At 40.9% G+C, this 13,310-nt stretch overlaps 1 protein-coding gene across 2 annotated transcripts in view; it reads left to right on the top strand.

Moving 5' to 3' along the window:
- ARHGAP20 (Rho GTPase activating protein 20) overlaps window positions 1-13,310 on the top strand; it is a 226,853-nt gene that overhangs the window by 156,768 nt on the left and 56,775 nt on the right. For both annotated transcript variants that reach the window (XM_040340561.1, XM_040340562.1), the window contains exon 6: window positions 2,335-2,419. In XM_040340561.1, coding sequence (XP_040196495.1) covers window positions 2,335-2,419 — 85 coding nt within the window. The remainder of the gene's footprint in view (window positions 1-2,334; window positions 2,420-13,310) is intronic.

Raw genomic sequence — 13,310 nt, forward strand, 5'->3', positions numbered from 1 at the left:
CGATTAGGTGTACTAACCATCGGACATGTCCGACGGACATGTTTCCAGCGGACAAGTTTCTTAGCTTGCTAAGAAACTTTTGTCCGCTGGAAACCTGTCCGCTAGGCCGTACACACGGTCGGACATGTCCGCGGAAACTGGTCCGCGGACCAGTTTCAGCGGGCATGTTCGACCATGTGTACGCGACCAGACAGGCAATTTAGGCCCTATTCTATGTTTTTTGTCTCCGAAATAACACACAGAAATAAAAACATTAAAATGCTCACAGCTCTGGTTGCAATATTCACCTTCTCCCAGGACTTCTCTATGAAGCCCTATTATGTAAACCCATCCTTGAACTTCTCCGCCCGGGATGCCAATTAGCTCAGCACCTTTTTAATGCCACTAAGTTAACCATTGTGAGGGCATGGAAAAACACCTGTGCTCAGTTTTGAGGCAGTTAAAAGCCGCATGAATGATATTATGATTAACGAGAAGCTAACGTCCCTCACCTCTGATACCCATGACAAATTTCTCAGGGTCTGGCAAACATGGATAGCAAACAATCAACCCTCCAGGTTCAATACTCAACTTCTCTCAATCTAGGGAATTCTGCCTACATCCCCCCCCCCACCCCCTGATGGACTCATCCCCCCTACTTTCCTCCCTCTTCTGTTTCTTCTTTCTCTTGTAGCCCCCCCCCCCATACCCTGTAGTCAACCCATTTTCTTCCTTTTTATGTGTATTTTTCTCTGGAGCCTCGTACACACGACCGAGGAACTCGACGGGCGAAACACATCGTTTTCCTCGTCGAGTTCCTTGTTAGGCTGTCGAGAAACTCGACAAGGCAAGTTTCTCCATTCCCGTAGAGGAAATAGAGAACTTGCTCTCTTTTTGGCTCGTTGAGTTTCTCGACAGTTTCCTAGATGAAAATGTACACACGGCCGGTTTCCTCGGCAAAAAAATATCTCCCAGCAAGTTTCTTGCTGGTTTTTGCCGAGAAACTCGGTCGCGTGTACGAGGCCTGAGACTCCTGATTTCATGGAGTCGATTTAGTGACGATGGTTACAATGATGTAGGACACCTAAAACAAAGAGATCTCGCAAAATAAACCCAAAAAAGTATCTTTCTCTGTTCCACGTGATCATTCTGCAGTTGATTTATGTATGTATGTACCCCCCTTTTTTTTGTGTGTGTGCTTTTTGCCTTCCATACAGCATACCCCGGGACATTGACTTTTATTATAGTGTACGGCTACTATTTTATTTATACATTTTTTTCTTTTATTTCCTTTTTCTTCCCCTTTTTCTCCTTCATTTCCTTAACCACTTAACCCTCGGACCATATTGCTGGTCAAAGACCAGAGCACTTTTTGCGATTCAGCACTGCATCGCTTTAACTGACAATTGCGCGGTCGTGCGACGTGGCTCCCAAACAAAATTGGCGTCCTTTTTTCCCCACAAATAGAGCTTTCTTTTGGTGGTATTTGATCACCTCTGCGTTTTTTAGTTTTTGCGATATAAACAAAAATAGAGCGTCAATTTTGAAAAAAAATTATATTTTTAACTTTTTGCTATAATAAATATCCCCCAAAAATATATAAAAAAACATTTTTTTTCCTCAGTTTAGGCCAATACGTATTTTTCTACATATTTTTTGTAAAAAAAATCGCAATAAGCGTTTATTGATTGGTTTGCGCAAAAGTTATAGCGTTTACAAAATAGGGGGTATTTTCATGGCATTTTTAATAATATTTTTTTTTACTAGTAATGGCAGCGATAAGTGATTTTTTTTCAGTACTGTGACATTATGGCGGACACTTTTAACACATTTTTGGGACCATTGGCATTTTTATAGCGATCAGTGCTATAAAAATTCATTGGATTACTAAAAAAATGCCACTGGCAGTGAAGGGGTTAACACTAGGGGGCGGGGAAGGGGTTAAGTATGTTCCCTGAGTGTGTTCTAACTGTAGGGGGGGTGGACTGACATGAGGAAATGACTGATCTTCTGCTACTGGCCTGCGCGAGAGCCGACGTATAGCTGCGGGATCTCGCGCAGGGGAGCTGACCTGCCGCCGTATAACTGCGGCGGCTGGTCGGCAAGCAGTTAATGTATCAATGAATATTGTACCATGTATAATATCCAGTTATTGGGATTCTCCTCTTCACCATATGTTTCGATGTATCCATCGCACTTTTGCACAAATCTGTTGTGACTACTTTTCAATAAAATCTTTGTAAAAGAAAATGTACAATAGAGAATATACAGTATGTCCCGGTAATTTGTATTGTAAATGGAGTATTCCTTTAAGCTTTAGCCCCTTTAACCTTTATTTCTATTCTTGCTTACTAGAAACATCAAGGAAGAAAAAGAAAGCGACCACCCAAAAACCATTCCTCTAAAGATTATTACAAAGGATATCGGGAACTGTGCCTATGTAAGTGTTTGTATAAATTCATTAAATTTCACTTAGGTATACTGACGTCTGTAACCCAGGTTAGGAAAATATTTCTCTTCATAACTTTCCATTGAACACATTTTCTCAAGTATGTACTGCGCTCTGAGATTCTGTGTGTTCACTCAATGACGGCCTCCTAATCTGCAAAGACTGGTAAAGTGCAACTCCAGAAAAAAAAGGGTTTTTCTTTGGCTAGAGAGAGGGCTAGAACCTCTGTCAGTTTTTTGTATTGGCAGTCGGCTCTTGTCCCTGGGATGATGGTCACCAAGAAAGGAAATCTCTCCAATAGGAACGCTACAAAAAAACGTTTCTTTGGAAGGGTTACAATCAATGCTATACTGTATTTTACTGCAGGGATGATAAATTGGAACCACAGACCACAATAGGAAATAGCAATACAAACTGAACAATAAACTAGATGCTACATACAATGCGGCCTCATTAAGCAGTAATGGCACATAATGAATTAATAAAGGCTCAGTGTCATCATAGGCTACGCATACAGTGGGGAAAATAATTATTTGATCCCCAGCAGATTTTGTACATTTGCCCATTTACAAAGAAATAAAGGGTCTATCATTTTTTCATAGGTGTCATGTAAATGATAGAGACAGAATATCAACCAAAAATCCAGAAAAAAAAGTGATTTTTTTGAGTTGCAGTTCAGTGAGTAAAATAAGAATTTGATCACCTACCAACCAAAAATAGTTCTGGCTCCCACAGACTGGCTACAGTATGTGCTCATGTGGTACACAGATTAGTCCTTTCAATTTAACCCCCCTGGCGGTATTCCCGAGTCTGACTCGGGGTGAGATTTTCATACCAAAAGCGGTAACCCCGAGTCAGACTCGGGCTTGCCTCGCTGCAGCAGCAGACAAAGTTACTTACCTTGTCCCTGGATCCAGCGATGCCACCGCGCTGTGTGAGCGAGCGGGACCTCGCTCGATTCACACAGCGTCCTCCTGTGCCGCCGATCTCCGTTCCCTGCGACGTTACGACGCACGGGAGCGGAGAACGATGCCAAATTCAAAAATGTAAACAAACACTATACATACTGTATACTGTAATCTTATAGATTACAGTACTGTATGTAAAAATTACACACCCCCCTTGTCCCTAGTGGTCTGCCCAGTGTCCTACATGTTCTTTTATATAATAAAAACTGTTCTTTCTGCCTGCAAACTGTAGATTGTCCATAGCAACCAAAAGTGTCCCTTTATGCCAAAAATGGTTTTAGATCAGCTAGAAAACAGCGATAATAAATTATAATCACTTACAGAATTGTGCGATAGCGATTTGTGGGGAAATTCGTCATAAAAAAATAAAAATAATGACAGTAACAATTCTGCAACTGAGCAAATTTCAGTGATTTTGAGTTGATTACATTATTGAATCATTTTTATTATAATTATATTATTACTTGTTATAATTATTTATAATTATTTATTATATTATAATTTATCATTTTGTTTTTAAAACAAATTCATACCCGGGATGCCTACTAGTCTCTTGTTTGGTCAGATTTAAGTGAGTTATTCCTAAGAATTACAGGCCTACAGTATAAAACTCCAAATTTCCTTGCAAATAATGGTACCGCTTTCAGCATCTTTTTTCTGAAATAATCATACCGCCAGGGAGGTTAAGAAGACACTCCTAACGACAACTCGTTATTTGTTTTAAAGACACCGGTCCACAGAATCGTTCTTCCATTCAAACCTCACCATCACGGGCAAGCCCAAAGAGCTGTCAAAGCCTGAGGCCTCGTACACACGACTGTTTCCCTCGACAGAATCCATCAAGAAACTTGGTGGCAGAGCTTTTTTTGCCGAGGAAAACGATCGTGTGCATGTTTTTCATCGAGAAAACTGTTGAGGAACTCGACGAGAAAAAAAGAGAACAAGTTCTCTTTTTCCTCGACGGGAGTCTCAATTTCCTCGTCGTGTTCCTCGTCGGGCTGGTTTTCGACAAGAAACACGTTCGTGTGTGTGCTTAGAAACCCGCGCATGCTCAGAATAAAGTATGAGACGGGAGCGCACCTTCGTTAAAAGTAGCATTTGTAATGGAGATAGCACATTTGTCACGCTGTAACAGACTGAAAAGTGCAAATCGTCTCTTACCAAACTTTTACTTAACACGCAGTAACATGAGATTAGCAAAAGCAGCCCCAAGGGTTGTGCCAGTGGAATCGAACTTCCCCTGCCGTCGTATGTGTTGTATGTCACTGCGTTTGAGAACGAGGAGATTTTGTCTTGACCGTGTGTACGCAAAGAAAGCTTGTCGAGTTTCTCGACAAGCCTAACAAGGAACTCGTCGAGGAAAGCGATGTGTCTTTTGCGACAAGTTCCTTGGTCGTGTGTACGAGGCCTTAGAGACAAGATTGTAGACCTGCAAAACGCTAGAATGGGCTACAATGCCATCAGAAAGAAGCTTGGTGAGAAAGAGACAACTGTTGGAATGATTCTTCGCAAATTGAAGAAATACAAAATAATCATCAATCGCCCTCAGTCTGGAGCTCCAAGCAAGATATTTGCCTTACAGCTCTTAGCTCTTTGGCACTAACTCGACTCGTCGTGTTTGGAGGAAGAAAAATGCTGACTATGACCCTAAGAACACCATCCCTACAGTGCAGCACAAATGTGGAAACATTATGCTTTGGGGCTGTTTCTCTGCTAAAGGTACAGGCCAACTTTTCTGCATTGAGGGGCCAATGTACAGGGCCATGTATTGTAAAATCTTGGATGAGAACCTTCTTCCCTCTGACTGTACACTGAAGAGGGGTCATGGATGGGTCTTCCAGCTTGACAATGACCCAAAACATAAGGCCAAGGCAACAAAGGAGTGGCTCAAGAAGAAGCACATTAAAGTCATGTAGTAGCCTAGCCGGTCTCCAGACCTTAATCCTATAGAAAATTTATGGAGAGAGCTGAAATTTTAAGTTGTCAAGCGACTTAAAGATGTGTGCAAACCTGGTAACCAACTACAAAAAAGTCTTACCTCGGAAAAAAGGGTTTTTCCACCAAGTACTAAGTCATGTTTTGCTTGGGGATCATTTTTATTATTTTGGTTATAGTTGTGAAACCCCTGCCAGGTTTTTGCTGCCATCCTAACTTTGTCCTGGTGACCATTGTCAAGGGAAAACCCAAACTTTGAAGTTGTCAGAATGACAACTGTCTTAGAGGAGATTTCCTCCCACTTCCCGCGGTGTCTATGGGACAGGAAGTTATAGAAAATCTCCCAAATGACACAAACAACCTAATAGATGCTTTAACCATCTCCTACTTCATCCAATATTAAGCAAAAAGTTTTGGCTTTTATGCTTAATGTTTATCATTTTAACTTGAAGCCTTCTCTAGGAGTACCGGCCAGGAGAACTATAAGTCTATGCTGTATTTTCACTATAAATATAAAGCTATTGTCACTTACTGGCAGCATACATGAAAACCACCTAGAAGTGGCTGAAGGTAAAAAGAAGACTGCAATACCTACTTTTCCTGCCTACCATTATCGGTACCTTGTTTCTGAACTACACACTCTTTGGAGTCTTCATGTGACACTCCCAGTAGTTTTGGATGCCTCTGTCTCTGACGTGCACTGTGGTTCCTTCTATGGATCATTTTGTGGTCACTACAGGACACAGCAGTGATACAGGGGCAGGTAGGTCAGTACATGGTGCTCAGTGGGCATAAAGCATCTCATACATCTGGAAGAAACTTGAGTGTTAAAGATTCTTCTGTAGTGCAGGTTCAAGCAGCAGAAGAGGTGAGCATGAAGAGGTGTAATTTTAAAAAATGTGCAAAGCTATTTGTCCTGGGAAACTACATACATATCTGTTCCGGTGCAAATCAGGGCAGAAACAAATGTTATTAGGCTATATTCTTTCCAGATCAAAATATATCCTTCATACGGAAGAGAGTGTATCTGGAAAATATCACATTATGGCCACTAGTTTGAGTTCAGAGGCAATACTTATTTACTATAGCTGCCAGCTCCATTGTTGGCAATCATGTAGTATTTTAATAATTCACTACATTTTGGATGTACACACAAGCGGAATTTCCGTCGGGAAAAAAGTTGGATGGTTTTTCAGATGGAATTCCGCTCAAGCTTGTCTTGCATACACACGGTCACACAAAAGTTCTCTGAACTTTCGATTGTTAAGAACGTGGTGATGTACAACACTACGACGAGCCGAAAAAAACAAAGTTCAATGCTTCTGAGCATGTGTCAAATTGTTTCGGGGGATGCATGTTTATTTTTTTTGTCGGAATTCCATACAGATTTTCCGACAGGAATTTTTTCCGTCTGAGAACCTGCTCTCAAACTTTTGCTGGTGGAAATTCCGACAGCAAAAGTCTGATGGAGCCTACACACGGTCGGAATTTCCGATGAAAAGCTCACATCAGACTTTTTCTTAGCGGAAATTCCGCTCGTGTGCATGGGGCATTACATTCAATCCGGAGAAAAAATAGCCTAATAACATACCTTTTGCCCCTATTCTCACAGAGCAAATGTACATGCAGTTTTACAGGATGAATAGCTCTGCATTTTTTTTACCCTTAGCTGCATTCTTTCTCATTAAGTGCATTATTTAGAATTTGTTTTTTAAGGCACCAGTGTTATTTAAGGTACAATAACAATTACATGTTTTATGTGGAAAGTGGACTCTAAAAGACTATTGTATTTAAAGTGAACATGTGTATTTATACACAATCCTATTGGCCAACTAGGCAGCCCACCATTGTGACAGAAGTCTGGGGAAGGAAGGGAGCAAGCTCTGTCATTACCCAGGAATGCCAAAGATGTACCTGCTCAGAGTGTCCCAGCATTCAGGAGGACGATGAGAGGTGCCTACGCTTTATACATGCAGCTAGAAGCTTGCATTTTTTATCCTGAAAAGTCTATTTAAATAGGAAAAAAACACACTGAGCGCTGAAAGTAAATGTTTACATTTTAACATTTCAGGAATAGCAATCAGAATATTATCTTGTTTTTGCAGTACTTTCTCTGCTTTCGTAAGAAGGATAAAACATTTTCATTGTGTCTACTTAAAATAGTTTCGAATGCAACAATAGTAAGAAACACATTATCAAATTTAACCCAAGGTCATAAATAGTAACATTTCTTACATTCCATGTGCAGTTAGCATAACTTGTAATAATGTGACTATTTTATCTAATAAAGCCTCAGCGTGATACTGGTTTATATTGTACTTTATAGGTTATAGTTAGCCTAATCTATGTTATATACAGTGCTTATAATTGTAGTTTTTACTGGTGATGGGGCCATTCCTGAAGTGTTTGTCATTCATCGGATCAGGACATTTGTTAAACATTTTCCTTTTTTACAATAGTTTAGATGTTTGTCATTTTTGGAAAGAAACAGCCATGTTGCCCATAGAATACAGTTTGATTTTTAACTGATGTACACTATTAGCTAGATTCAGGTACATGTGTGTATCTTTGCGGCGGCGTAGCGTATTGTATTTACGCTACGCCGCCGTAAGTCAGAGAGGCAAGTGCTGTATTCACAAAGCACTTGCCTCCTAAGTTACGGCGGCGTAGCGTAAATGGGGCCGGCGTAAGCGCGCCTAATTCAAATGAGGATGAGGGGGCGTGTTTTATGTAAATGGGTGGTGACCCGACGTGATTGACGTTTTTTACGAATGCCGTCCGTGTACATATCCCAGTGTGCATTGCTCCAAAGTACGCCACAAGGACGTATTGGTTTCGACGTAAACATAAATTACATTCAGCCCCATTCACGGACAACTTACGCAAACAACGTAAAAATTTCAAATTTCGACGCGGGAACGACGGCCATACTTAGCATTGGCTAGACCACCTAGGGGGCAGCTTTATCTTTACGCCGGCGTACCTCTTACGGAAACGGCGTATCTTTACTGCGACGGGCGCACATACGTTCGTGAATCGGCGTATCTAGTAATTTACATATTCTACGCCAAACTCAACGGAAGCGCCACCTAGCGGCCAGCGGAAAAATTGCACCCTAAGATACAACGGCGTAGGAGACTTACGCTGCTCGTATCTTAGCCTAATTTAAGCTTATCTGGTTTCCAGAATACGCTTAAATTTAGGACGGCGTAGATTCAGAGTTACGCTGGCGTAAAGCTTTCTGAATCCAGCTATATGTGATCAGTGATTTATGGACATCTAACATCATGCCTATATAAGCTTGTTGGATGTCTCTTTCTAAGACCACGGGCATTATTTGGAACTGGCCTCTCCTTTGGCGCTACGACAACCTCCATTTGCCTAGGATTTTTTTCCACAATATTGTATCTGCGAAAATGTGTACCTATTTATCCAAAAGACCATTTAAAAATCAGATACTGATGGTGGATGAGAGGACCTGGTTGGTAATCAGTGTTCAAATGTATCCCCAAGGTGTTCAGTAGGGTGTAAGGGGTTGTAAAGGTTTGTTTTTTATTTTTTAAATAGGTTCCTTTAAGCTAGTGCATTGTTGGTTGAAGTTCACTTACCTTTTCCTTCGATTTCCCTTCTAAATGTTTTTTTTTCTTTGTTTGAATTTCTCACTTCCTGTTTCTTCTCAGTAAGCTTGCCCCCATCATCTGGCTGGGGGTTAGTCAGCCAGAACAGCTTACTGAGGAGCAACAAGAAGTGAGAAATTCAGAAAGCAAAGAAAAAAAACATTTAGAAGTGAAATCAAAGGAAAAGGTAAGTGAACCAACAATGCACTAGCTTAAAGGAACCTATTTAGAAAATAAAAAACAAACCTTTACAACCCCTTTAAGGTCATGGTTCTCTGCATTCCATCCAAGTTCCTCCCCACCATACTTATTAAACCAAAGTATGGGACTGGCTTTGTACACAGAGCAAACTGTTACCACACATTTGGAAGTGCACAATTGCCTAAAACGTCTAAAGTTTCCAGAGTGGGGTATTTAATTAAATGTAAAATTACAATTCAGGATAGTCTAGTACAGCGGAGTAAAGAGAAGAGCTTCCTCCTAGCGCTGAAGTCTGCCCATCCCTTCCTGCCTCCCGTTCATTCATACTGCCCACTGGGGGTTCCATTATAGCGATGGGCCAGTAGCAACGTGTGGCAGTGGAGCTCAATGGTAAGCTTCAACACTACTCCAAAGTGTCAATGCTTTGTCTGTCAAAGGGGCCTACCATGTGTTTGGGAGGCTGCTGTAAAAAGGGTCAAATGCATGCATTTTCACAATGTAAAGTTTGAATCCAGTCTCAAATGTGAATCAAGGACACCTATGCATTTTAATCCACATGTTTTATTGTGTGTTAACACATGGTTAGCCATAGTGCCAGTTCATATGTGTGTGAAGTGCTGATGTGCCTTGTCCATTTTCTGAGGCATCAATGAGCGTTCGATAGCGTAGCATATGAAATGTACATAAAAACATACGGCATAAAAATGTACACTAAAATGCTACTTTTTATAACACTATATTGCGATTCCCGTCTTTAGCAACCAATAAGATGGTAAAGTAACTAATTGAGGTAACTATCAATAAGTGCCGGTTCACACTACAGTGACTTGGGATCTGACTTGTCAGACCTCAAGTTGCCCCAAGTTGCTGGACATAAGAAATTCCATTGAAGTGAATGAGAGCGTCTTAATTTACACTACTGAAGTTGCTCTGACTTCAGAAAAGGTTCCTGCACTACTTCAAGGCAACTCGTATCCATAGATTTCAACGGAAGTCGCCTCCAAGTCGGATTCTCCATCTTAATTGAAGCAACTTTACAGGAAAATAAAATAGTTTACCCAGGCAAACCCCTCCCTCCCACAAAGCTGATTATTCTGTGATTGGCCACAGCCAAAGTCGCCTGCCCTGGAGGCAACTTAAGTCACGTTGTAAGTTGTTTAAAGTTACGCTGAAGTCGCCTCCACATCGCCTTGCAAAGTCGCGCTGTAAGTCGGGTTGCCCCTGTGTGAACCGGCAATTAAGCTTCACTTTTACTCCAGATTTCCATGCTTTAGTTTTTGTAAATCAGTCCTTAAAATGTTATCCAAAATTACCTTATTTTTTTTACAGTTTTTAAATCAGTTTCATCAAAAACCTTTCCACACATGTGACTGGCTGATCAGTACAATAAGGCTTCATTTCCATGGACGTTTTTGGACGTTTTTACAGCCACTTTTCTGTTAGTCTATGGCCTCATGCCCACCATGACGCTTTTGAGCTGTAGATGACTGAGACGTTTTTAAGCTGCAAAAAAAAAAACAGGACCAGTGCGTTCTGAAGCTCCAGCGTTAGAGCTGCAAAAACGCCAGACATTAAAAACGCTTAAAAACGCACAAAAACGCACAAAAACGCGCAAAATAAAAAAAAAACATGGACAGGCATTTTTAAGCTGTAAAAAAGGCTAAAAAAAGTGGCTGTAAAAACGTCCATGGAAATGAAGCCTAAAAGTGAAGCACACAACTATCCCTTCAGCCTCCATAGTGACAGCAAGGTGTCAAATACTGATAAGTGTGGGCAGCATTAGGAGTCCTGGAGTTTGTGATACACGTGGATCAACTAGTGCGTAAAAAGGGGATTTACTTTCCCTTCATGGAATCCACTTTAGCATCTTGAGTGTGCTCCTCACAAATACTTATCTAAATTTAGCTCATGGGTCAGGACCTTTGCTGATAATTATCCCACATTACATGATGGTTCACAGACAGTTTATGTTACACTTAATCTTCTTTATTTCAGCCACAGCCTACTTCTTTAAAAGTCACATACTGTATAAATGATGCCAGACTTCTCCAGCTGCAGTTACATAAAACTGTCCTTATTTGTGCCGTGCAGGGAGACGCTGTACAATAGACGCTCACTCATCAATTCTGGGCTTACACAGACATAAAAGGAAATTGGAGTATATTTTAGGAAATAGTAATTGTAACTTATTTTCATAAAGGTCACATTTTTTATTATTTCTTTTGTGTATTATTTTTTTTTTCTTGCTGGCACATTATATAAAAAATGATATGCTATATAGACATTCGTTTTTGGCCACCTGACCATCACACCTCTATGAGCTTGTTGGACACCCCATTCCAAGTTATTTAGGAGCAGGCCTCCCCGTTTGAGGCTTTAGCAATCTTCACTCTTCTAGGAAAACTTAAAGTGTTACTAAAGGTTTGGTTCTTTTTAAAATAACAAACATGTCATAATAACCTCCACTGTGCAGTTCGTTTTGCACAGAGTGGCCCCGATCCTCCTCTTCTGGGGTCCCACGGCAGCTATCTTGGCTGCTCCCCACAATAGCTAACCCCCTCTTGGAAGCTCTCCCCTGAGGGGGTTACCTTGTGGGCACGCTCCCGTGTCATACACTCGGCGTAAATAGCTGCCGAGTGTATGACTCGGTCCCGCCCCCGGCGCCCGCGTCATTGGATTTGATTGACAGCAGCGCGAGCCAATAGCTGCGCTGCTATCAATCTATCCAATGAAGAGCCGAGGCTAAGATTCAGCGTGTTCATGACGCGGGACTTTGCAGGGCTCAGGTAAGTAAAACGGGGGGGGGGGCGGTAATTATCAGATGTTTTTTCACCTTAATGCACAGGATGCTCTAAGGTGAAAGAACATGAACCTTTACAACCCCTTTAACACAAGATGTTGTAGTATGCCTGTTGGGAGTAATGCCCATTCAGACAGAAGAGCATTTGTGGAATCAGGTACCGATGTTGGATGAGAAGACTTTTCAGTTCACCCAAATGGTGCCCAGTATGTTTAAGGTCAGGGCACTGTGCCACTTGAGTTCCTCTACATCAAACTCATCAAACCATGTATTTTCTACCATATAGACCTGGCTTTGTGCACAGTGGCATTATAATGCTAGGACACAAAAAGGCCTTCTCCAGACTGTTTCTACTAGGTTGGAAGCAAACACTTGTCTAAAATGTCTTTGTATGTTGTAGAATGACAGTACCCTTCACTGGAAATGCCTGAACTCAGTTATTAGGAGGGGGAAGCGCATACATTTGCCATCACTGTCAGCTCACTATGGGATGTTAGGAGCTTGGCTAGAAATTGAGAAATCTGAATGGATTACAGACACACTGCATGTTTTTGCCAAGACATACACTTTAAAACCTACAGTATATACAGCATTGGTTTTAAATATGTGTCTGTTACCCTATTGAATAGACTTTTCCTCATATTTCCTCATACTTTGTCCCAGTGACGCCCATACTAATAATAAGGTGGGGGTACTATTGTTACGGAGACAGAAAAGCACAGACAGTCATAAAAAATATTCACAGAAATTCTAACTTTTCCTAACTCTACTCAAGAGGAGATTATTTTTGTGTCCATGTTGGAGTGATTTTCCCTCACAAAGTTGTGGCTGGAGTGGGATTTTCACCATTTATGTCCAGTATGTACAGTTGTGCTCATAAGTTTACATACTGTTTGCCTGGGGTTTACTTCAGTGATTTCCAGGAGCATCAGCCACAAATTACATATACTGTACATAGTTACATTGGTCAAAGTTGGACCAATGTAGCTATGTATAAAATATCCATACCTGGGACTCATCTTTAGGACATACAGTTGTGTTCATGTACATTTACATACCTGGCAGAATTTATGATTTCTTGGCTATTTTTCAGAGAATATGAATGATAACACAAAAACTTTTCTTTCACTCATGGTTAGTGTTTGACTGAAGCCATTTTTTATAAATCAACTGTGTTTACTCTTTTTTAAATCATAATGGCAGCAGAAACTACCCAAATTACCCTGTTTAAAAGTTTACATACCCTAGTGATTTTGGCCTGATAGCATGCACACAGGTTGACACAAAGGGGTTTAAATTGCTATTAAAGGTAACCATCCTCACCTGTGATTTGTTTGCTTGTAATTAGTGTGTATGTATAA

Source organism: Rana temporaria, chromosome 2 (assembly GCF_905171775.1).
Source record: "Rana temporaria chromosome 2, aRanTem1.1, whole genome shotgun sequence".
Classification (NCBI taxonomy): Eukaryota; Metazoa; Chordata; class Amphibia; order Anura; family Ranidae; genus Rana; species Rana temporaria.